This window comes from Chelonia mydas, chromosome 7, assembly GCF_015237465.2.
Source record: "Chelonia mydas isolate rCheMyd1 chromosome 7, rCheMyd1.pri.v2, whole genome shotgun sequence".
NCBI lineage: Eukaryota > Metazoa > Chordata > Testudines > Cheloniidae > Chelonia > Chelonia mydas.
This window is the reverse complement of record NC_057853.1, coordinates 95,314,089-95,341,052: the sequence shown is the minus strand read 5'-3', so window position 1 is coordinate 95,341,052 and position 26,964 is coordinate 95,314,089. Positions and strand designations below refer to the sequence as shown.

At 39.0% G+C, this 26,964-nt stretch overlaps 1 protein-coding gene across 7 annotated transcripts in view; it reads left to right on the top strand.

Annotated features, from left to right (window-relative positions):
• Positions 1-26,964, top strand: part of INPP5A (inositol polyphosphate-5-phosphatase A) — a 408,827-nt gene that overhangs the window by 327,321 nt on the left and 54,542 nt on the right. For all 7 annotated transcript variants that reach the window (XM_027819502.3, XM_037905636.2, XM_043552493.1 and 4 more), the window contains 2 exons: positions 24,954-25,049; positions 25,997-26,071. In XM_027819502.3, the coding sequence (XP_027675303.1) occupies positions 24,954-25,049; positions 25,997-26,071 (171 nt within the window). The remainder of the gene's footprint in view (positions 1-24,953; positions 25,050-25,996; positions 26,072-26,964) is intronic.

Sequence of the window (26,964 nt, the reverse complement as noted above, 5' to 3'; positions counted from 1 at the left end):
GCTGCAGTTCTTCTGAGCAACGGGAGACTGAATTTGGAAGGTGCACATTGCTTGCATGGTTTTGAGGCCAGCTTCATAAAGCTGTATTGCAGCCTATTTTGTGTTGCAGTATATAGGAGGCAGGAATGGGGAAAGGTGAAAGCAGGACCAGAAGACTTCATGCTGCATGGATTCTCCAGTCCTCACTTCCCATCCTACTGCAGTGATATAGGATCTGCAGGGCTAGCAAATAATTCTGAGCAGTTCATTCTAGTATCAAGTGTGTCTTCCTCTCAGGAAATAGTCTGCAAATTGCATTCCACTGTATCATGAGCACGGGAATTTAGTGACTAAAACTAAAATGTTAACTGGAACAAAATGTGTTCATGTCTGTGTGTGCACTCATCACTCAGATGCATTTAGGTTCTAGCGTTAGCCTGTTACAGACATCGTTTTGCACTCCTAGGAATTTCTCTCCTTTCTTCCAAAGCATAGGCTGCTGCTGCTGGTTTCAGATGGAAAGGAAAGATGGCCTTGTGGTCCAGGTTGTAGACTAAGGATGTGTCTACACTTAAAAAAAAAAACAAACCCATGACAGTAGTCTCAGACCCCAGGTCAATTAACTTGGGCTTGCAAAGATCACACTATAGGGCTAAAAATCACAGTGTAAATGTGCAGGCTGGGGCTCCTCGCTGGGTTTGAGCCTGAATGTCTACACTGCTATTTTTAGATCTGTAGCATGAGCCTGAGTCAGTTGACCCGGGCTCTGAGACTTGAGGCTGAGGGTCTTTTCTTCGCCATGTAGACGTACCCTGAGACTCCAGAACCTGGGTTCAATCCCTGCGCTGCCACAGACATCCTGTGTGACCCTGGGCACATCATTTAGTTTCTCCATGCCTAAGTTCCTCACCTGCAAAATGGGTATAATAGTACTTCCCTAACCTACAGAGGTGTTCTCTGCATAAATACATGAATAACCGTAAGCCACTCAGACACTGTGGTGATGAGAACTGTGTAAGTATCTAAAAAAGATTCGTTTTTTTTCTTTAAATAAAAGGTACTTTCTAGAGAGTGAATGGTAGATTCCCAAGACAAATTTGAGGACTGTTCCAGGCCAAAATGTCTGTTTACTGTGAAGAATATATTTTCACACAAGTTATATTACTTCCCCAAAATATGGTTTTAGTCCCACTAACAATGTCCACTAAGAAATGAACGTGTGCTAAATTCATTCACTATAAGCTTCACAGCCTCTAGGATCCTAGTGGCAGAAGGGCCTTGAGATATTCATTGTTGTGACTGTCCCTCTATGGCAGGGGTGGCCAACCTGTGGCTCTGGAGCCACATGCGGCTCTTCAGAAGTTAATATGCGGCTCCTTGCATAGGCGCTGACTCCGGGGCTGGAGCTACAGGCACCAACTTTCCAATGTGCCAGGGGGTGCTCAGTGCTCAACCCCTGGCTCTGCCACAGACCCTGCCCCCACTCCCTTCCTGCCCCCTCCCCTGAGCCTGCGGTGACATTGCTCCTCCCCTCCTCCCCCTCCCAGAGCCTCCTGCGCACCACAAAACAGCTGATTGGGAGGTTCGGGGAGAGAGGGGGAGGTGCTGATAGGCAGGGCTGCCAATGGGTGGGAGGGCAGGGGAGGAGCTAATGCGGGAGCTGCTGACGTATTACTGTGGCTCTTTGGCAATGTACATTGGTAAATTCTGGCTCCTTCTCAGGCTCAGGTTGGCCACCCCTGCTCTATACTGTACACGGTGTAGGAGAGGACACAAGGAGCCTTCTCCCCATACACTGATCACAGCGTCTGCTCCACCTTAACAGAGCTAGTTACTCAGGAGGGGAGAGGGATGGAGTGAGAATGGGGCCATTTCCATGCTTCCCGTCCTTCATACTGCCAGATGAACTAAACCAGTGTAGGGAGAGAATGCATACTGAACCTTTCAAAGTGCATCACTGTTGCTTCTGCATCATGCTTTCCCTCACAGCCCCAAGGGCTCTCACTGCAATAGGTCATTCTGTATCCTTGGCTGGGTAGGCCATGTCTTAAATCCACAGTCTGGCCATAGGGGTGACACAAAGCCCAAGAAATAGGTTTTAATCTGTAAAACTAAATGGGAATTGAAGAATGGAGTCCCTGATGGTGCCTGATATGCTGTTTCTTTTGGAGACATTAATGGCTAATCAGTACAGTATTTAAAATCTAATTGTGATGCTTTTCGTGTTAAGGCTTATATATGAGCTGTGTTAGAATCTGATTTAGAATTATTACAGAAATCTAGTGTGGCTCAGTAATATTAAATAATACAGTAATTTAACATTTTAAGCCATTCTTGGGTTAAAAAATGAATCTTATGAAAGGAGATTATAAATTCTTTATCACATGTTGTTTATGTGACCAACAGTTAACAATTTAAGACAGTATTATTTGGGAAAAAGAAGATTTGTTTCAGTTACTGACATAAACATCTCCTCATAATAGTGGCTTTTCATTTACTGCATTGCAATGTACCATAAGCTTTAAGGCACAATGGATTCTTTGTGTATCTCAATTGTGCTTGTCCAGAGTGATGTCAGTCAATTTTTGACCTATACAGTCTGGTGTTATTCTCATCAATCAATAATAGATTTTTTTTTCCCCTTTGCCGTTCAGGAGTATGCCAATAAAATCCTTGAAAATGATCATGTTATTTTATGGTGTCTTCCTCTGGGAAGAAGTACAAGGTAATTTACCCTAGTAGAAATTCCAGTGGAGTCCATTAGGATCCTTCACTGGTTTCCACTGGCTTTTATTGTTCTCTTGATTTCTACTGGCCACTGTTTGTTTCAGTTAGAGGGCCACAAGCCCTAGGAATTAGTAGACCAACAGATCCATTTCTCAGTTTCAAAATCTAGTTGGCCATCTGGAGTCAGGCAAACAGTTTTTCAACTTTTATTTCCAGTACCATGAATAAATGTTAACATTTATATAGCACTTCCTAGTACAAAGCAACAAACACCAGTTTAGAGTGAAGTGACTTAAGTTTCTGTCATTATTCTAACTTTGTTGGTGGCAAATCCTGTCCCATCTTCTACCCCAAGAGTTCCAAAGACCCAATAAGACTCTGAATTGGTGCAGTTCTATTGCATACGATAGATGAGATGATACAAAGAGTCCCACTTGTGCACTGTTGTGCTATATTCTGTGTACACCACTGCACCACCAAGGAAAGAGATGTGAGGATGGGCCACGACCAAGGCTTGTGTAAGATAAAGGTCAAATTGTGCCTGCGAGTGTACAAGGAGCCTTCCCCGTGGTGCCCTTACAGAGCAGTCGGACACCTTTTCAGTCTCTTCACTTGGCAGAGCACAAGGGCTGCCCCTGCTGTGCAGCCCTCCTATCATAATTATTCTAATTCCTTTCGTATAACACTCAAATCACCTTGCTTCCATGGAGACAGTAAAAAAATGCATATTATGGGTTAACCCTTTAGGGAAATTATTTTTGTTCCCAAATGTGCCATTTCCAGATTACTTTTTTTTATATCAATCTAATATTTGTTTGAAAATTAAAACACTTCTCTAGTTTTTGCTATATTTTCAGCAAAATGGTGGTCCTGTAATCCTGTAATGCTGACACCATAATTCTACAGGCACAATATTTAACTTCAGCCACATAGAAGTGGAATTTCACATGATTCCCTTCCTTTTCCATCATTGTAATTTCTTTTCTCTGTTCACAAGGTCCCTGTGTCACTGCCACCAAAGTACCCCTTCGGGACTCTTTTCAGAGCCCATCACTGCCATTGTTCTCCTTGTTGTACCAGAAGGATTGCTGCGCAGCTGTGTAAGGTTCAACACTCCATCCCCTTCTGGCCCAAAAGATGAGACCAGTAATCAAGGTCTCCTGTGAGGACTCCTATGAAATTGTGCACAGCTCAACAATTAGGTCACCAGGCAGACCATCCAGACAACTTCTTTAAGAACTTTTGTTTTTAATGTTGATGTGTTATTTAAATTCTTTAAAATGCTTATTCTTCGTGTGAAGAGAAGCCGAGCCTCAGAATTAATTTTTATTTCCCTGTGTAAGTACATCTTTGCACAGATTATTAAACATAGAGTAGATCATAATTTGGATAAATCTTTTCATTTTTTGAATATGCTATAATACCCGTTGCAAATAAATTTCAGCCTAGAGATTGTTCGTGAATTGTTATTGTGAACAGTCATTTAAGTATTCAGTATTCTAAATTCACTTTTGGAGCTGTGTGATTGGTAACCTATGCCACGTGGTATTTATTGCTTTCTATTCTGATGGAATACCTTCACCATTATGAACTACATCTGCCAAAAACAAATTGAATTTACTCACAAAAGAAATGTTGAATGGTAAGTAAGTGAAAACATCCAAAATTCACGTTCTGGAAACATCTTCATTGAAAGTAAACAGAAAAGTATGTGAACATAGCTGAATCAGAATGGCTCACAAAAGAGAAAACATTGGCAAATGATTTCTCCCATTGTTCACTCAGATCTAAACACAGACATCCTTATTCAACAAAAATATGGTAAATCAGTAATATCCCTCCCATAGCACTTTTCATTTTCAAAGTCCTTCACAAACATTAATTAATTTTATAATAAATAAAAAGCTGAATTGCTACAAGAATTATTTTAATTATAATTTTGATTGTCTTTTCAACACAATCTAAATACAAAAGGAGAATTAATTTTTTAAACTAACTTAAATGTTCAAAGAGCAGTCTGTCTCACTCACAGTAATATACTGCCAGCGTAAGGCACCTGGGAACTAATGTTCATATGCTGATGCTTTCAAATCTTTAACCTTTAAAAATTACTAAAAGCAGAAACTACTTTGAAATTAATTTCAGCATTCCTTTTTCTTCATTTTTCAAGACAACACACCTGACTTGGTTTGTAGAACAAATTTTACCTTCACCTTATCTTCTTGCAATGGAAAGATACATATACTATTGGCTAACCAGCTCTGTACTCAGTATACATGCTGCAGTAAGCTTGGACTATTTTGTAGACTTTCAGATGTACAATAAATACTACAGAGCATATGATTTAATATAGCATTGTACAGTACAAAAATCCTGGGAGGCTCTTCTTGTATCTCAATCAAAGATTATCTACTCGCTGTACCAATGTTTAGTATGGAATCACTTTCTAATGTCTAGCACAAGCGGTGCAAATATCAGAGAAGACAGCATTAAGCATTATAATCTTCATTAGCTTTGGCGTGAAGTCAACTTATGCAGTAAATATTTTTAAGAATGACAACAACTGAACTTACTCAAGCCATAGGTCCGGAGCATACCAGACATCTAAATTACAACCTGCCAAAGTGGGATGGAAATTTTTGTTTCCTTTCTGTAGGCTGGCTAATTTACATTTTGGCACACATCTGTGTAAAATGACTTCCAGATTATAATTGCCAGTCTGGTGTTCTGTATCGATTAAATTCAGTAATCAGAGTCACCGCCACCTTTTCCATGAACTGTCTTAAAATATATACATAATGAAGACAGTGACTTCAAAGTCTTTAGGAAATCAATACTAAGTAAAGGCCCTATTCTTAAAGAAAAAATGGACAGTAATGTAACTATGTTTAAGAAACAAATAACAAACCACAAAAGCAAGAATATTCAAAATCAAGACTGCCTCTCTGTTGTGCTTAGATATTGTAGAGATCTCTAACAATTGTCTAATATTTCATGCTATATGTGCTTCAAAAATAGCTAAGCACAGTGGGATAAGTTGATGCCTCAGTATCAGAATCTCAGGATGAAATCCTCTCTCTGTAGAACTGAGTGGGAGTATTGCCATTCACTTCTGTAGGGCCAAGTTGTTGTTTTTTACCCTAGTGTCACAACATGGCTAGCCACAGTAACTGAAGTAGGCCCAGGTTCCCTGTGCCAGAGCAGGTTCTCCCATTTGGCAATTAAGAGGTTGGGGCAGCACTGAGGGGCTATAAAAGATCAGGAGGAAACCCAGTGAGAGGGGGTCCCAGAGACTAGTTCAGCCAGGAAGAGAAGGTGAGAGCACTGGAGACCAGGGAACTGGAGGAGTCTTGGAAGGAAGCAGAAAGGGTTCCTAGGAGAAGGCTGAAGGCAGGAGGAGCAGCAAGAGGGAGTTGCCTGCTGGCTCTAAGCTGGAGCCAGGGCCGGAGATGGCTGAAGGCAGGGGAGCAGCAGAGGAGCTTACCCACTCACCTCTCCAGGGCTGGAAAGCTGGACCTAGGGGAATTCTGAGAGGGCCAGGGCAAGCTATCCTGGCCAGGTTATTCCCAGGAGAGATGCTGTGGGGATTCCTGCTGAGAAGAGTACATTCCAGTTGAAAGGGCTGGGGTGTCTGTCCTTGTACGAGAACAGGAGAAGACTGCACTGGAGAGCCAGGGCTCAGCGGGGAACAGTGGGGCTGCACTGGAGAGCTGGGGCATGGTGAGGGACGCCGGGGCTGCACTGGAGAGCTGGGGCATGGTGAGGGACGCCGGGGCTGCACTGGAGAGCTGGGGCATGGTGAGGGACGCCGGGGCTGCACTGGAGAGCTGGGGCATGGTGAGGGATTTTGGGGCTGCACTGTAGCGCTGGCAAGTGGTGAGGGACACTGGGGATGCGCTGGAGAGCTGGGGTGTGATGAGGGGTGCCGGGGCTGTATGGTGCATATGCTGTTTGGACTATGCTGGGGAAATTTTAGACTATGGTAGGGGGACTTTTGTAATAAATGAACCCCACAAGGGCTATATTTATACTTGATCATACGCTTTGTACTATTACTGGGGAATCTGAGGAAGGGAAACTGAGGCAGGTGTGTCTATCATGCTGGAGGGGACTCCTGGTGGGAGCCGCCCTTCTTTCACCTAGATTTCCAAAAATTAATGCAAAAAGTGGGATCTTTGAACCCATGGGCAAATAACAAGAGGATATAGGTGGCGTGTCATTATTAGCTGACTATATCTACTACAATGTGACTTAGGCTCCCCAGATACTTGACTACAATGACACACAGGTTCCCAAGTCCCATGAGCACTTTAGTCACTTGTGTCTTTATGCATGTGAAGTGAATTTCATCTTTGCTCCCTGGGATGGTTACGGTCAAAGCATTATGGGAGCTCTGCCAGGTAGAGAGGAATTAGATAGGCCTTTCATGAGTTTTACATTAACAAAAAGGCTTTAAAAATTGAAGAATACAGATGTTTGATAGGATGAGGTACTGGTATTATATGAGGATGATGAGGTACTTTCCAGTTCAGTAGTAACTGAGGAGAATGTTAAACCACATCTACTTGGGAGAAATATTTTTAAGTCAACAGGCCTGGATAACTTGCATCCAGAAGTCCTAAAAGAACTGGCTGAGAAGATCTCTGGCCTGCTAATATTAATTGTTAACAAATCTTGGCGTATGAGGGAAATTCAAGATGACTGGAAGAGTGCTAATGTTGTTGTGCCAATATTCAAAAAGGGCAAGTAGGAGGACCAGTTAGCCTGACATCAGTCCCAGGCAGAATAATAGAAAAGCTGATGGAATTTAACTTATAAAGATTTTAAAGGTGGGAATATAATTCATGCCTGTCAAATGATTTTATGGAAAACAGGTCTTGTCAAACAACCTGATTTCATTTTTTAATGAGATTGCAAGTTTGATTGATAAAAGTAACCATGTAGATGTAATTTACTTTTGTAAGGGGTTTGACTCAGTGACACGCTACATTCTGATTTTAAAAATGGGCACTATATGATATTGGTAGAGCATGCAGTAAATGGATTAAGCACTGGGTTATCAGGCAGATCTCAAAAAGTAGTCCTCCTTGGGGAATCATCATCGAATGGGGATGTTCATAGTTGGGTTCCTCAAGGATTAGTATTAGGCCTGACATTATTCAACATTTTCATCAATGATTTGGAAGTAAATATAAAATTATTGCTCATAAATTTGTGATGACACAAAGATTGACAGAATGGTAATGATGAGGACTGGGCACTCATACAGAGCAATCTGGATCACTTGATGAGCTGGGCCCATTCAAACACAACATCTTTTAAAACAACTATGAACAAGGAATGCAGATCATATATGCAGCACGGGTCACTGTATCCTGGAAAGCAGTGACTCTGAAAAGGATTTAGGGGTCATAGTGGAAAAGCAACAGAATATGAACTCTCAGTGCAATGCTCAGGGGGGAAAAAACGGGCTAATGCGATCCTTGGATGTATAAATGAGAGTAGTGAGTAAGAATAGAGAGGTGATTTTTACATCTGTATATGCATTGGTGAGAACAGTGCTGGAACACTGCGTCCAGTTCTGGTGTCCATATTTTACAAAGGATGCTGAAAAATTCCGAGCACTGCATTGTGTGGTGACAGACATGGTTCCAGGTCTTGAACAGTATAGGGCTCCCACATCTCATCTCCCTGCCTCCGGTTTGGATGAGGCGAATGGGTTGGGACTTTGACTTTCTGTCAGGGTGTCTGGGCAGTCCTGGAGGTACCCATCCTCATGCTCATCCTCAGCTTTGTAAAACCCAGAGCCTTTGGCACCAAGTTAAATTCTACACTGGAATGGTTCCAACAAGTAGTTCAGAGGGTAGTTTCTCATTGGCTAATAGTTTTTAATAAAGTTGTGGCCTCCTTATTTAACCATGCTCTGGCATGTGTTTCTCATTGTTTCCACATCAGTGACTGGAAGCTGAAGTCAAACAAATTCAAATTAGAAATTTGGCACCAATTTTTTAACAGTCAGGGTGATTAACCACTGGAACAAACTACCAGGAGAAATGGCAGATTCTCCATATTCTATGTCTTCAAATCAATTATATTATTTAGCTAAACTGAAGTTATGCTTTAGTCGAGCACAAGTTATTGGGCTCAATACAGGGGTAACTGGGTGACATATAATGGTATGTACAGGAGGTCAGACTATAGGAGCTAATGGTCCCTTCTAGCCTTAAACTCAGTCAGTCTATGAATTTGTTTAGACTTGATAAACAGTCAGAAGAAAGTGCCTTCTGAAGCAGGCATGTTTTTTTTATAAAACTTCCCCCTCCAAGTCCTCATGTTGGTGAGCATAATGTTTCAAGAAGGTGATCTGTATCTTGAAGTAACAGATGTACCACATATTACTGCTGATAAATATCGGTTAAACAAAACAGATTGACACGCCACAATAAATAGTGGATGGAGGATTTATTTTTTGCTGATGGAGACAATCAATAGGTAAAACCTATGCAAATGTGCGGAGTTCAAGTGAGGGCTACTCTGAGCAGGACTTAAGTTATGCACCCGCCTTTGTGCCAAATTTTTCAGTTTTTCTTCTTTAATGAATACATGTATTTTGTGCATTGGAGCATAGCACAGGCCCTTTAGGATGGCAGACTCTTCGAGAAAGAGGAAGAGAGTTTTAATCACAAAAGCAGAAACTTCACTCAGAAGTGATTCTACACTTTGTTCCATTTGTAAATGGTGCATATCGCCTTTTGTGAAACAGAAACCGTGGTTTGATTCGTGATAGCGCTTCATGGATTCTTTACTTGGGTCTTTTTCAATCTACAATAATGCACATGAAAAGAGGAGATTCAGCGTAATTCTACCCAATGGCTAGTGTAAGATATCTTCCAATCAAGGTTCTCTAAGCATATCCTTTTGGTTGAGCTTAAAGCAGCTTTTAAAATAACAGCATTAGCTCCTATTTCTGAACTACATTGAGGATTTCAATAAATGAAGGTGCATCAGAAAGGAGGAGTGACTGAATACCAAGAAACTAAAAATTATTGCAACATATTTTAATGGGATACGAGATTTGTAAACTATCTTCAGATTCTGAAATGAACTTCAGATTTCATTGAAAAAAGAAAAAAGTGTCATTGAAATTCATGACGCCAGTTTGGTTTTCGTTGCAGAGATTTATCATTGAAAGCCATATTGCTTCCCCTGCTCTTTTATTTAAAACTCTTCAATGCATTGTTTTTAAGGTCCATTTCTTTTACAAGCCTTTCCTTTCAGCTTGTTCAAGAATCAGGTCTTACGAACATCTGTTTGTGGCTAAAATCAGGCAGGACCCGGCCTGTATCCTGCCTCTCTACCCCCCTTTTGTTTCCACAAGCCATTGTTTCCGATTTCATGCTATCAGAGGGGCTGCATGTTTTCCTGCGTGAAGTTGTCAGAGAGATAAAAGCTCCGGAGCAGGGTCACATTTAGAGGGATGGGCATGAAAAATTGGTAAAATGTATCTTGAAGCCCACCCACAAGACTATTCCTTGAAGTAGTTCAGAAATAGAAAGCAGAATTATTATTTTAAAGCTGTGCAAATTCCAAAGTGAAAAATCATCAGTGTTGTAGAAAGTTTATAACTAGCAGAAGTCTCTAGTACCTCTTAAGCAGATTTCTGTTCAGTTGTCTTTTTCCTCTTGTATTTATTTAAAACAGCCAGTTGGAGTTTTAGAAAAAAAGATACCATCATCTTAATTGTTGTGTTTGCCCATATCTTTTCAGTGTGAGAATGAAGCAACAAAAGATTTAAACCAAGTGCTAGACCTTTCAACCTTCACCATACTCTGAACATGGTAGAAACATTAGCACACGATGCTAGTGACAGGTGTGGAGTATCCAATACTGTACTAGGCAAGATCTCCAAAACAGAAGGTAATGGTGAACGGGCAAGGGACAGTGCAGCTTAATTAACTTAATGAAATACATTTTCAAAGCAGGGCACATGGTGCTATGCTTGAAACTCCAATTATGGTTAACGATGTTGATGAGATAGTGTAAAAACATGAGCTGGGCGTCAGGCCCCCTGTGTGCTACTTTGAACATTTATCCTTTGTTTCTTTTGAATTCTAAATATGGCACTTTACTTTCAAAGAATTTTAAATTAATGCATTTGAAAAAAGCCAATTGCAGTTGCACAATGTGGCCAACATTGGATAGAGTTTAATACCTTGTTCTCTCACAGCTACATCTTTAACAGAGTAAAAAGAAGGTATCAAACATGTCAATAGCAAAATTCCCACTGTCCACTGATTAATGTCAGTGTTACTAAAGCATCATCCAAGAAGATTCAGGCCTCAGACGGAATAACTGTGTTCATTTAGGTATTGAATAGATATAAAATTAAGAAAATGCATTCAGTTGGTTTTGTGTTAAGTCTGTGAGACAGCAGGTGCTGCTTTGGGCTCTAGTGATGAGAGGTATGTACAAATTCATGAAAATAAAACAATCATGATATATAACTCACGTTTGTTTTTCATAGGCAACTGATGGATCAGGAATACAGAGACAGTCATTATCTTACTATAGCAATGATTCCAAGCTACTAGAATGATGTGAATTGTATTGAGCAGTCTAGCATTGGAACTTAACTCTAAGGAGTTAATTTTTTTCAGTAGCTCCTTTTCAAATGTTAAGTCAGCTCTTCACACTTTTTAAAAAAACACTGAGAGGTCATAATCTGGATTTTAGCCGAGTAACCTAGACATGCCATTTAATTTTTTTTTATAAAGCAATGTTTTGGTAATAGAAATGCAAAAAAGGATTCAAAATAGGGGTACACCTGTGTATAGATTATTTTGTACATGTTCAAGTGAAAAAAGTTGAACTGTTTTTTAAGTAAAATAGTTTTCTGGACTAAGAACCTGTATGATATATTTTCACACAAGACCCTGTCTGTGAACAGAAAAACAAGATTTATAATAAAACACTGCACAGTAGGTGACATTAAATATATAGCAATTAGGTGAATACATTTTTAATAAGGATATTATTTATTGGTATTTATTGTTTAATATTGTGGTAGTGTTTAGAGGCCCCAGTCAGGGAGCAGGGCCCCATTGTACTAGGAACTGGACGCACAAATATATGCACATATGTCATGCCATACCAAAGTACATAAAGTCCTGTAGTATTTCCTGGGATTTTGCCTAAGGACTGTAGGATTGGGGTGAATGCCATTGTCTTAGTCTGTGATAGGTTTTCATTGTATTTTATGAACACTACATGTACTCATTTAACAAAAGGTTGCCAGTAGAGTAATGGCAGATAATATGCATCTAATTTTCAGGCCAAAATTTGATGTGTACAATTACATGCCTTCTTAGTGCACCCTCAAGCTGGAGGATGTACTTGCACATGTGACTAGATAGGTGCCCATCTAGCTCTGCGTGCACGCAAAGTAGGCATGCAATTACATAATCAATTTCAGGCTAATATCAGGCTCTATTTCTTTATTAATTTGTACACTGATAAACATGCATTAATCATTATATCAAGAGCTTGCGAGGGGGCATTTCAACCTCTACTCAGAATGCTTATTTATTTGTTGACAGTTTTTTTCTGCAAATAATTTGCCTTTTTCTGATAAGTGTGAATTCTTTCTGAGGCTGTCGAATTTCTGTGCCAGCAGTTCTCTTTGACGTACCTGCCTGACTTTCTGGGGTGCAAGACTTTGCTTTTTGAAAGGGAAAAGAGAAAAAGCTACAGTAAAAATTAATTGTGCATCTTAAAATCCATTACTAAAAATAAGTGAAAAAGACCTCTCTTGAGGAACTACAGAAGTTATTACAGCTTTCACTTCTTGTAGAGTATGAAAAAGCTTTCTGTATGTTAAACAGGCTTGTGGACATCTGGCATGATTGGTTTTAATCTGCTGACTAAAAAGTCAGGATTAAATCTTGCTTTACACCTCTTTGTATTGCAGTCAGTAAAGTGACAGAGCTGCTCTGAAACAATGACACTACTTATTCCACCCAATATGCCATGTGGTAGATCACCCCCTTTTTCAGCACCACTTCTCTGCAAAGACAATGAAGCATCTGGTGGGGTTTTCCTGTGTCCAAGATATTTTTTGTCAGTAATTTCACTCAGCCAGTCTGCTTAGTTCTCCCCTGGTGCTAGTTTTTGAGACAGGGTGTGCCAAACCCAGTGGCAAGAGGTCAAGAGGCCAAAGTGATGAATTTTTATGTGCCTGTTCCTTGTGTTTCTGCTCAGTCATGATTCTTTGCGCTCTGTGCTGCCTCTGAAAGGGAGCCACAGTGGGCAATTTGTCCTCCTGGTCTGGAGAGAATGGGGAGGCAGATGAGTTAAAATGGCATGTATGACTTCGAACAGAGAAGCACACAAATGTTTTCTTATGGTGAAACAGAATACTCCTGTCACTATTCAGCACAAGAGGTACTTGGAGATTTGTAGCCTGTTGGCTTTCGATCAAGTGACAAATGAATTTAGCAGCACTTAAAGATATAGAGGCAGAATAGCACTTCAGCAACTAGTCCCCAGCTGTTAATGTTAACATTATGTTGCATTAACGCATTTCAAGCTGTATTAATTCCCCTATCTATAACCATGATTTTTTTGTTGTTGTTCCAGCGCTCTGTGTGCACCTAGGTCGCATACCTCACAGTGTTTGAGTCCTGTTTTGCATCAGTGAAATGTTTTTAATCTGCATTTAATAAATTCTGAAAAATATGCTTTTTGGTTTCTTGCCCTACTTGAGCCCCGTGTTCCCCTCCCATATCAGTTAGCATGGGAGAGAACACTGATCAAAAAAGATTAACAGGAGTATGTGAGCTGCATTTGTGCCACATCATTCCATCTTCTGGCAGCAGTGCTGTGCAATGTCTGATGTTGCTGTTTAAGCTGGGGAGCTGCATTCATTGTTGAGTTAAACCCCACTGTATTCCTGTCAGATGGTGTGAAGATACTCTTCCTCCAAATTCCTCTGTCTACCTCTGCTTGCCCATGGCAGCATGGTGGGCTCAGTGGCTGTATTGCCATACTCCTGGCCAATGACAGAGCTCTTGATGGAGCCCAGAGACCATGGAGGGATACCTAATATTGCTCTAAGCACCATCTACAAATCCTTCATTCCTGCATGGACTGAAGTCCTCTGAGGGAGGGAACAAAGCTACTTAAAGATGGTGTAGAAGAGTCAATAGGGAAAACATCCTGCCTAACTTCCTTTCCCGCTCCATGTTGTCCCTCTTTCCCCACAGCTTCTTTTTCCATGGTTTGCTCCCCTCTGCTCTGTGCAGCATTTTATTTGTAAATACCTGTCATACCCAATATGGCCTACATTTTGTTTAAAAATGGTGCTTTTCATTCCTTTTATTCCAAAATACTTTTTTTAAAAAATGTGTTTAGTCCTCATGAAAGTTAGGAATTCAGCACTGGATGGAATTCGGTTTAATTTGCTTAGCAAGGATCTAAACACAGCTCCAGCAACATCCCTTGGTGTTGACCTGCAATAATGCTACACTTAGTTCTGAACTTTTCTTGAGTGGAGTATGCTATTATACCAAATTGTGTGGCAGCTTTTATAACGCTAATAATTGGGTACTAAGATGATATCACCAATGACTAGGGATGAGCAAGCTCATCTTTTCTTATTCTGAATTACTCTGACATCATTGGCTGGAAAGCATGACTTGAATTCATAGATTATTGGGTTCATATTCCATGCACTATTTTAAAAATGGACTAAAAGAATGAATGGCAAGGAAGGAGAAGAGAGGAAGTCCCGTGAGAACTGGAGTGGAGAATGAAAAAGAAATTCAGGGAAACTAGATGAAGAGAAACAGGGGTGGGGAATGTTAATGCAAAAAGAAATACAGCACATGTAACACGTACATTAGGATACCTACTTTGCCAGATTAGCTTTTTGGGTCATTCTCTCTTTTTATTCCGAATCTCACATAGCAGCAGCTTCCTTTTAAGATAGAAATCCCCCTTTTTCCCCATTTGAATCTTTTCTGAAAAATGTAAGTTTAAACTCCTCAAAAAATTATTTGGCTAACACAAAAATAGTAAGGCTCCCAAACCCCTAAATTCCACAAAGCTCTGCCATTAGTACTTGTGACCTGGGCATAATTTGAACGCAGGGTCCAGAAGTAGATGGTTTAGTGCACTAACTAGCAGTGTATATGTAGTCCCCGAAAAACCATATTTTTGACAAACAATTAGAAGTAAAAAAATTTCTTTCTGCCAAACAACCTTGTCAGTTTTTTTGTAAATAAATAAATACCTTTAGTTACAAGGATGATAAATGTTGCTACAGTTGAGAGAAAAATATTTCATTGGAATATGCAGAATATCTAAGCTAGTGCTAGTATCAATGTAGTAAATAATATAGGTGGATGACAGAAATTATGAAGCTCATGTAACGAGACAGAAAATAAACCCATTTGTCCTGAGCATACCACGTATCACAAGCTATACCCAAGAAATCTATTTTCTGCTTGCGGGGGTGGATCATTTTGTTTGATAAAGCATTTCTGCTGATGCTAATAGGTTTGGAAAATGTCATGTCCTGCTGTTCATATGTCACTGGGATTAGCCTCACTCTTCAGGTGCTACTTGACATCTGAAGTTGTGGTAAATTTGTAATAAGATTAAAAAAGTAGTTAGGATCGTGGAATTGTACAAGCACAGCTCTATAGTCGGGCTAAGAGCTCTTTTTGACTAGTCTCTTCAAATGTACAGATGAACACACAGATATCTTTTTACTCTTATCTGTTATATTCGGAACAGAGATGTACCAAAAAAGTTGATGTCTCACATAATGTGAAGTGACAGTATTACCCGGGTGTGACTCCACTGAGATCAGTGAGGTTGTCCCAGGAGTAAATTTAGGCTATGATGTTTGTTTTTACTTGTACAAACAGGGAAATTGAGTACTTTGCTGCCTAAAACCTGCCAGATCATATTGTTTGGCACACTTTCTGACGCTGAAGAGCAAAAACACCTGGTGTGCCATGCCAACCTTTGAAAAGGTGTCCTATCCATTTATTTACTTCATAGGATGTTACTTTTATTTATAGTAAATAAACTTAATTTCCCTTGTGCTAATTCCCATTTTATGTATAGGTGCTCATCTGCCTTAGGGCTTCTAGTAGGAAATCCCTTCCTCCAGCTGACTGCAGTGCCAATTCAGGAAAGCACTTACACACATTTTATTAATTGCAACAGGAATGCTTCTAATTGTTCATAATTACTGCTAAAACTTCTGTAGTGGTAAGTCAGGTTAGTGGGGGAGAGGAGGAGCTAATCTTTATAAGGCTCATCAGGAAGGTGTAGTTGGAGGAGCTCAGTAGTAACTTCATTTTGGACTTCACTGAGGAAGTTACGAGTATCTTAATCCATACCATGTGTGTAATACTTTCCATATCCTTAGTACTTTGCAAACATTCGCTTAACAGTAGTTAATGCAAACATTACTTAATCTTTTTACTATCTTTTTGAGCAGGTATTATCCATATTTTACAGATGAGAAAACAGAGGCAGATCTCTGTAATGTATCCACGGTCAGAGAGGGCGAATGCGTAAGAATTAGGATGAATTTAGCAGTTCCTGGCTCCCTGTGCCATACTTAGACCACTAGTTTACACCTTTCTCAAATGGGCCCCAAGATCAATGAAAAAACAAAACTGGAGCCATTTATTACATAGAATGCCAAAAAACAGCTTATAACATCAGAATCCTAAATTCCAGCTCAGCTTATGTTGTAAGGAGAACTGCTCACTGTGGGGCTGATCTGCAAGTCCTTACTCATATGAGATGTCCTCATGCAACTGCTTTCAGGAACGGCTTTAATTAGATATACATTTTAAAATACAAGCTGTTAACACCAAAATGTGCATCAGTTTAGACATGAAAATGATCTACTAACCACAGAATAAACTCCTAAACAGCTACCAACTGCAAACTAATAAATACAGTAGTTTATGATATTCGCTTTTTTCCTTAAATAAGAAAGGATGATGTAATTGTATGAATGCTAAAATAATTTGAAAACACAGCTGTTTTGGGGATAATGCACAGGTGCATATTGGTTCCATATACAAACAAGACAAAATTACTTGCCTGCAATTTTTACAGAATGTTAACTTTATCCAAACTCATAACCTGGTTGTTAAAATGTATAAAAATTCTTTAGTTTCCCCACACGCTTTAGATAGGATCTCAATTGTCTATAACTGTGCGGGCATCAGTGATCTTTTTCCAGAAGTCTCTGATCAGATATAGGTTTTAATTTCGCAAGTGTTTCTGCTTCAAGCTTTCTGCATTTCTGTTGATCTTTGGAAGTTTTCAGTTCCTTCATATATTGTATTATCCAACGATCAAGGGAAGCTATTTGTGTGGCCTCTTCTGGAAAAGGACTTGCTTTCTTATCAAGCCCAAGCCAAATATTTCAGAGACCTAAACTAAATTGTAAGATGGGGAGCTGCAACTATATCTCCAATTCCAAGTTCAGTTATATAGCTGTAATTGAAAAATGCTTATTCCAAAATCGAATGCCGCTGAAATGTCAGACAGAAAAGAACAGCAGTAGAGTTTTTAGGGTTAACTTAATGTTCAAGTTATTTGGAGAAGTCAGCTGGAAAATTAGCCAGTGATAATTCTTAACACAGTGAAAGTTGCTTAGTGTGGTGGCAATTCAGAAAACTTTATATGGACAGAAAACTGGATATAATGTGCTTGTTTCTATTCAGTTCACTGTTTATTAAAAATTCATTAATTCAAGAGGAAGCAGTGTTGTCCAATAGACAGAGCATAGGGCTGTGACTCAGGAGAGAGAAGTGCAATTCCTGGCACTGCTATGGACTCACTCTCCTTTGTGATGTGAAGCTTGTTCCAGTCAGCAGATGAAAAGTGCTATCTTAATGCTAGGGTAAACAACAAACAAAAATAAAAGGTGTTTTACATTGCCCTACATCCCTCCCCTAGCTAGTGCAACATTTCCAACCTGACAATTTCCTTATAGTTTTGTGGCCTAACTTCAAAGCCACACAAAACTTCAGGTTCAAACTGTTATTCTTGGGGCCAGTGTGTGAGAGAGTGTTTAAAAAAAAAACAAAAGGAAAAAGGGATAACTTCTAATGAAAACATTCTGTGTGTGTGTGTCTTTATATATAACACACAGACACAACACATAGTTAGTGTGTCCAGCTCAGTCCCTTCTGCTTTGCTTTGTCTTTAGAAGAACATGTCAGTCCCTCCCCTGCTTGCTCTGCAGGCTGGGTGAGAGGAAAGGAAATGAGTTTGTAGGTACCTATCCTGTGTCCTACCCAATTCCTGCTTTTCTTTTGGGATGGAAGGTTGCTTGACTCTGACCCCCCACAAGTCGGCTGTAGATGTCAGTGCTTATCCCCAACTATGTCACCTCTGACTATGGCTTGTAGAGTGTATATCTGTGTATAGTGGTGTTTTCAGCCTAATAGAAGATGATAATGCTATTGAATTGTCCTGTTTATGTGGTTAAGTTTAAGGGCTTTCTTCTAAATGCTCTCTCGTACTGAATCTGTAAGTTTAGTTCATTTAACTTTTTCTTTAAGTTGTAGGAGTTCACATATCAAAGCTGTCTTTAACACTATTTGGCAATGCCACGAATGGGTACTGTACACATATGAAGTGTCTTCTAGCAATAACTCTCCAGTCCTGTCCTCACACCTCCTCTCATTATCATGTCACTCAACTCACATCACAATGTACACTAAAAATGTAATGAACAAAACAGAAATCCTTAGAAGTATCAAGACAGGTGTTAATTACTTTGCTTTCATGTTGCCTGCCTTCCCCACACCTTCCTTGTCCATGCAATAGTGCAGTGGTGGGCAACCCTTGGGCCGTGGGCTACACGCGGCCCGTCGGGTTAATCTGCTGGTGGGCCGCCAGACCGTTTGTTTCCATTTGCATGGCCGCCTGCAGCTCCCAGTGGCCGCGGTTCACCGTTCCCAGCCAGTGGGAGCTACGGGAAGCGGTGGCCAGGCCTGCTGTAGTGTGTTTGTTGCAGGTTCCTTGGGGAAAAGACCTCATCTTCCTATTTGTCCAGAAAGAACCGAGGACATATTTAGTGATGTACTATTAACAGTGATCTAAAAGGTTCTTGAGAAGAGAATGTTCAAATAGGTTTGAAACAGAGTGTGTTATGAAGAGTTGTACTGGAGTAAGGGGCAAGTCCATATCCCAGCATGCAGCCCAGTCATCTCAACTGGGCCTCGATGACATCCACAGAAAGAAATGGAGAGGAATCCTGCTAGTCTGGCACCAAGCAAGTCTCCTCAGCAGACATGTTTGAGATTATCAAAGTTTAAATTTAGATTTAAAGGGGTATTTTTAGCATAAAAGCTACCATCACTGGCGCTGCTCAGAGAGATACTTTAAAATTGAAATAAACCTTTAAAAGCTTCAGATACACTAGCAGGCCCTATGAGACACTACGACACATTCCATGGAAGTCTGTAGGCCAGGACTTCAGTGGTGACATCAAAGGTCCTGTAAGTTGCACCGTGAGGTAAATCGGTCATAAAATTGGTGTAAGTGGCAGCACAGTGTTATTTGCACTGGTTTGGCATCAGAAAATGTACAAACCAGGAATACCTTACATATTGAGGGGACAGAAGGTGATGTAACAGGAAAAGCAACTAACAGGATGGTGTAAAATAAACCAAGCCTTTGCTTTAGCTTACTCCACACCATCCCCAACACTTCTGTGGCCAAAGTCTTCTGTGGATGCTGCTGCATCTGCTTATGCTAGGGCTGAATATGGTCCTCATAGATTATAAAATTAGTCTGATAGTAATTTTGCATGCTTACTGAATGCCCAAACTGGAAAAGTTAAACTACTTTGTGGCATGCCCATATATATTTATTTTCTGTCAGAGTAAGCCATCATTTATGTCACTGCTGAATTTTGGCCCCTGGAATCTAGAAAATTTGATTTATTTTTTCCTTGTGATTATTTTAGACCTAATCATATCTCTGAAATGTTCATGGTGTTTCTATTTTCCCCCAACCCCTCAGTCTCCCACACTGGTTGAGATTAGCCTGAATCAAGGACACTTTGTCCAGCTGAAAATAGGTGTATATTCTTTAGGGTGTATTTTCATTGCCTTGCACTGGGCATTTAGTGCTGCAACTTCCATAAATGTTCAGAAAAGTTATGTGGCTGAATATCTATGTACCACAGTGAAAGGTTAACCCTAAATTTCTTTAGAATGGTATGTGTACAAAAATAAAAATGCTAAAATGTTGATTAAACATAAGTGCCTATCCAAAAGTCTTAATTGTGTATCACTGACTAATAGAAAAAGCTAGATCAGACTCCGGCTTTCTCCAATAAACACTCAGCGTTTGAATCTGATCTCTTTTACTCCACTGAGTTCAGTGAAGTTACTCTTGATGTACACCAATATAAGTGAGATCAGAATCAGACCTTCAGAGATCAGAAACAGCCTGAACAAGACAGATGTTTCTGTACTCCTGAAGTAGCAAGTCCTCTAGCTCTCAAATTGTTTCAAATACAATTTGCTTCCTATGATAATAAAAAAGCATTCGGTTGTCCTAATTCAATAAGTGTCAGGCAGATTTTTTTTCAAGAGCTGTTTCAGGAAAAGTGGCTAAAAGTATTTGTTTCCTAATTGAGATGAGCTATGTATCTCTCTCTTACATCCTGTCAAAATCTACAAGAGATTTAACTGAAATAAAATTTAGCATCTTAAAAGATTATTTGGTTACTGGTATGTTATTTGGTTCAGTGTCTTAGCCCTTTTTCTCTTCTGTGCCTTGCTACTTCTAAAAAGAAACACTTTTGCTAAACCCATGAAGGTTCCTTGGAAATTACTGAGACTTATTGTGAATTATAGTTGCAGTTGTTGCTGGAACTTTTTCGCTATAACGAGACACTGGAAATGTTCCAATTATTTTATTTTAGAAGAATTAATAAGTAATAAAACAAAGTTTCCTAAGAATATTATTTAAATCACATGGGAAAAGTAATACACATATTTAGATCTTAGGCAGAGATAATAGGGAAGGTTGAATCCATATGTGTTGGACACATGCATTTTTTCAAAATCTTTTTAATTTAAGTAAGTACAGGCATGCAATAAAAGACACAAATCACATATCAGAGTTTGACATAGAACTCTAGAAGGTGACCAGACAATAGATTTGTAAAATAAATGAGAAAACAATATTGCAGTTTTCAGCAGAGGCTTACACTAATAAGGAAAAAATGCTACGATATACTGGTTTATGGTATTTTCTGTATGTTCAGTGAAGGGTTGCCATGTTTCAATATGCATATGTGTCTCTGTTGCTGACAGAATAGTTTTATTTGGCACTGCAGAATACTGTAAAATATTTTAATGCATTGCATTATAAAGTTAAGCAGAAGAATGTTAAAGGTTGCATTTATTCTGCAAATGAAAAGTCTTATCCTGAAGACTGCAGAGCACTGGCATACAGAAGTAAGTTTATAACTTTGCACAATAGTAAAATACAATAAGTTCTGAGTAAATTGATTACATCAGAAAAGTTTTATAGCTGTATTTTACAACTCTATATAGATGAATGTCACAAGTATTTTTTATATCATTTACTTTGAAGAACCTAGAGGAGTCTACCTGTGTGGATAATCCAAGTAAAATTGGAATAAGGTCTGTCTGTATCCTAGCTAAAGGATGAAGACTGAGTGGCAACTCTCCTGCAAGCACTGTAGCAATATTTAACTTGCAAAAGAAGAACAAGTGCCTGAAATTAAGGAAGAAAAAGAAGAAAACTTGATAGAGGCTTTTTGCGATCTGGTTTCCCATCATCTAAAAAGATGCCTTTAAAGAACCTTAGAACATTGAAAAGAACAGCATGTTTTCATAGCATTTTGATTTTTTTTAACCACAACAAAAAATCCCTTCATAAGTAGACTTGGCTAAAAAGGCACATGTTCCTGAAAGTTTTCTGCTTGGGTGACTACGACTTTGTAGAAATTGAAAGGAGAGGGAAAAAGGAATGCTCCAGCTTGTATAAGAAATGAACCTTGCCCAATCACTTTTTGTTTGCGAATAAGGTAACTTTTTGTGTGTGTGAAATTTGAAAGCAATAAGGTATGTGGGTCCTTTCTCTTTATTGGTTCTCAAGAGTCGATCAGATTTTTATTCTTTTAGAGCAGCCTGAAGTTGTGAGATAAAGCAGCTCAGAAAAAAATGTTCTCAAGCAGATGCCTTTAAGAGACAGAAATCATGAATTTCTTGAATTGCAACCACTTTGGGGGTGGCTACAATGACTTTTTGACAGTGACAGTAACTCTGCCTTGTCTTTTTGAGCCCTTCTTTGGCCCATTCACTCTGGAAAGCTGCTTAAGCGCACTTAAGCGCATTAGCATTTGGATGCTAGGGGACCATATTGACCCTCATTTGGAAAGTTTAAATGAGTGAAAGATGGAGCGATTTGTTAGGGCTTTAGAAACCAGCTTTAGAGAGCGGCAGGTTTTCCGCTTTGGTTTGTTCGGGTGCTTGTTCTAATCTGGTGCGCTGTTTAAAGGCGACCAGACTGATTTGTGACACATGAGTCCAAAGGGCTATTTTTTTGGGCTTGACCCGATTAGCTAATCTGTGCTTTGAATTTCAATGGCTGGTATCAGAGGGAGTGCACTTTGGGAATGGCTCACTGTTGGATTACCTCATTGGTAACTGCATACAGACACAGATGGCAAAATGTTAATTACTTGTCAAAAGCGACAAAATGGGATCTAAGGTAAATTGTGGTGATGTGTGGAAAAAGTGATTAGGTCTATGTTAAAAAATTTAATGAAATCAAAACTGCAGCTCCCCGAAGGATTTGGCATGCCACTCTTTCACCGTCCTCTCATCATGACCTTTACCAGTTTAGTTATAACTTTTTCCCTGTGTTCTCAGAAGCCTGATCCACTGAACAAAAATGGTCTGAAAAATTGTGAACACAAACACCATTTTCGAAGGGTGTTTTGTGTTACTATAATCACAGATTTTTTTCCTCTAGTGAGATTTGTGTTTTTCAAGCATTCCAGCAGCAGTGTTTGTACTGCTCTAGATAATGATTGTGCCAAAATTTGCATTATGAGTCCCTCTTGCCAAGGATTTATAATTTAGTGTAGTAATATTTATGAAGGGTGAAAAATTAATATCCAGAGGAAGAAGTTGAGGAGGAAATATTTTTAGCTAAATGAGAAGAGGAAATCAATTAGCAATGTTTAAGTTCATAGGCCTGAAGAGAAAGATCAGATTTGTTTGTGTTGTATTTTTCTTGTGATACACTCAGAAGTCATCATCCTTTAAAACTGAAATTTTATGGCTTGTTGTTGTTGTTATTTATCAGTATTATGGTAGCACGTAAGGGCTCTAGTCAAAGATCATGGCCTTGTTGTGCTAAGTGCTACATAAAGAGTAAAAATAAATAAATAAATCTTTGGGTATTCAAGTATGTGTTCGGTTATTTTTGTTAGGAAGTACATTTGTTGAGAAGAGCAGTCGCTGCAGATGTTCATCATCTTCTTAAAAATAAATGAATAAGTGTTTTTGCAAATATACTAAAAATCCCATTACAGTCTTTCTGATACACAGTGCATTTCTAAAATAAGTCCAACACTTGTATTTTTTCAGGAAGGAAAGAAGTAAAAAGTAAAACAATAAATGGAATGGATGGTTTTGTGGCTAAAGATAAATTGGATTCTATTTCAGACTCTGCTAGAGACTTTCCAGGTGACTTTGGCCAAGATAATAAGAGGCAAATTCTGTTCTGATATTGGTGAAATCCTGTTTATATCAGATTCCTATATGGCTTAAACAGATGTTATGCCACATCTGAATTTGGTCTTAGCTTCAGTTTCCCCATCTGTAAAATGGGATAATGATACATTTGTAACTCACAGGGGTATTATGAGAATACATTCACTAAGGATTGTAAAATGCTTTTAGAGCCGCAGATATAGGAGCCTTAGTAACTATAGAAGCATAAAATATTTATTTTATTATTAAATATTATGCAAAACCAAAACAAGTTTTCTGGCGAGCATGAAAAAGAATAAAAATGCACTGCAAGTAAATCCCCACCTTCTTTGTTCTTTCTTTAATTCCTGTCTTGTGCACTATTCACTTAGGAAACACTAACAAAATAAATCTCTATGCAAGAAGACATTTCCCATCAGCTCTCCTAAACCTGCATCATATCTGGGCCCAAATTCAGCAGTCTGTCCAGTTTATCAAAGCACTTGCCCATTTGCTTAACTTCAATAGGGCTTAAGCATATGCTTAAATTTAAGCATATGTTTAAGTGTTTTGCTGAATCCTCCAGATTTCCATCTGTAATTGAATGCAACAGAGAAGTCCCTTTCACAATAGGCATCCTAAAGCTAATTAATACAAAATATTCTATAACATTAAAGCTAGTCTATAACCAGACAAATGGAAGAGAAATCAAAGACAAACCTGACACTCTGTCTGGAATTTATACTTTTGAACCTAGATAAGTGTTTAATTACAATATATTTTATCCTGAAGCCCTGAGACCCGCAAAATATTTAGGAGTACAGTGCCGTCACTTGTTGAGAAGGTTGGACATACAAGAGGATTTGTTTCCCCAGCAGACTTAGCCCCTGCAGCCAATTGCAAAGTTATAAAAGTTTTGTTTATGTTTATAGATTGAAACCACATTTGAGCATGAAACTTTTACAATCGATTGTCGGGGTTCCTAAATTGCTACATGTATTACTGGTGGTACTTGAGCTTGAAGTTCCATCAGTTCACTTTACAATTTTTTAAGGAAGTGGTATGTGAAGAAACAAAATTTGGGGGCTGCTGGACTAGCAGGAATGTCTGTTGAGGATGGTCACAAGTAATGTGTGAGGCGGGATCACCTAATATGGTCAAACCTTTTAAAGTAAAAATATACAGTACAGTGAGTTAAGAAGTTAATATTTGCTTTAAGAAAGAATTTTCTTGGTTTTGTCAGTTTGTGTCAGAACATTAATGTAGCTCATTAGTTAGATTTTTAGTGAATGGAAATACATTAAATTAATAGTGTTTTGTATTTAAAATTGACCTTCAGCAAAAACACACTTTTCACTGAGCATTGGATCAAGGCCTTAATGTTTATTGATTGCAAAGGCTACAAAATGGGGGTTCATCTTTCTGATAAAATCATCTCTCTCTTGCTTTCTTTTTTATTAGACCCTTTGTACAAAGGCTACAATGCAGACTATCCGGGCAGCTGACACCAATGAAGTAGTCAAGCTAATATTCCGTGAATCTGATAATGACCGAAAGGTATGTAACCGAATACAGACATATCATAGAATCATAGAATCATAGAATATCAGGGTTGGAAGGGACCCCAGAAGGTCATCTAGTCCAACCCCCTGCTCGAAGCAGGACCAAGTCCCAGTTAAATCATCCCAGCCAGGGCTGTGTCAAGCCTGACCTTAAAAACCTCTAAGGAAGGAGATTCTACCACCTCCCTAGGTAACGCATTCCAGTGTTTCACCACCCTCTTAGTGAAAAAGTTTTTCCTAATATCCAATCTAAACCTCCCCCATTGCAACTTGAGACCATTACTCCTCGTTCTGTCATCTGCTACCATTGAGAACAGTCTAGAGCCATCCTCTTTGGAACCCCCTTTCAGGTAGTTGAAAGCAGCTATCAAATCCCCCCTCATTCTTCTCTATCAGAGAAGATTGTTGAACATCTCCTTTTCAGGTTTGCAAACATCAAAGGCAAAATTTATCTCTGACTGTAATTTCGGGAAGTGACTTATCAGGGATGAATTTAGCTCCAAAAATTTAGTTACAAAATGTAGGCTAAGATAACTTAGCACCTGATCCTTTAGGGTGATGAGCATCATCTTGCAAGATTGGGCTCTTAGGTGTGAATTATTGTATGATTTGTGATGAAAGTGAGTTTTTGGAAGAGTGTATTCTTTTCTGAGAGGCACTTTACGTAGCCCTGCAAAAATTAGACTTATGCATCATCATTTAGGGGGAGAATATAGATGTCCACACACTTTAGAACTGTTTATCTAATCTTGTTAGCTGTTTGCCAGTGAACCAAATGGGCTGACTGATAAGGAGAGAGATTTAGAGATCTAGAAATTTACTTGATTTTTTTTAAAGGGCTGAAGTTATAGAGTTGAGAATGACTGACTGACTGCCCAACTCATATGACCACTTGGGCCAGAAGTTCTTCCCTGATTTTTTTTTTCTGCTTTACTTTCTCAGGTTATGTTACAGTTAGAAAAGAAGCTCTTTGATTATTTTAATCAAGATGTTTTTAGAGACAACAATGGCACTGCGGTAAGTTTGTGGCTATGGAACATTTTAAAAATAAGTAGTTTTTTACATATCTACATTTACGATGTGCATATGAGATTGGAAGTGAGACCCACTTGGACAAATGGCTCAAAAAACCATGGGTAAGTTACCCTTTTTTTGGTCTAAATATATTACTATGGATGGAAAATTGATATTGACTATCTTCACACACCAATATTTTTCTCATTTTGAAACATTTGTTCCAATCTGTGCTTTGACACAGCCTTTCTTCATATTGTCTCACTAAAAATTCACTGTCCCATTTCCAATTCCATTTGATAGATACACAAGAGAAATGAAAACTTGTCCCTCTATAATTTATCTGTTTTATTTCTCTTAATTTTTTAATATCACCTTGAAAGTTTATAATTTTATTTTTCTTTCAGTACAGCTTTATCTGCTGAAAAAAGTTACTCCTCTTTATTGAAATTCATAATATACCAGTGGCATTTCAAATGACAGTTTTGACAATTTCACATACGTGAACCACATGCCCATACACACATACTTGTATGCAAACTCATATGCAGACATCATACTCTAACATATTACATTTCAAAATCAGCTGCCATTTCGTTCATGCACCGAGAAGCAGGAAATCTTCCAGATCAAGCATGGAAGGAAAAAGATAAACGATATAATGAGCCATTGGAGATAATCTAATCTTCATGGTCTAGTTAAACACGCAGCACCGTGATCACTAAAAACAAACTACCTATCTAAAAGGATAAATGTTCCTATGCCGAATTCAACCAAAAAAATCCATCGCATCCTTCATCAACCAGCGGTCTTGTACCAGCCTGACAGAAATTTAATTCAAGCTGGCTCCTGAAAATAATTATTGTATTTTAAGAGTAGTAATCATTGGTCGGGAC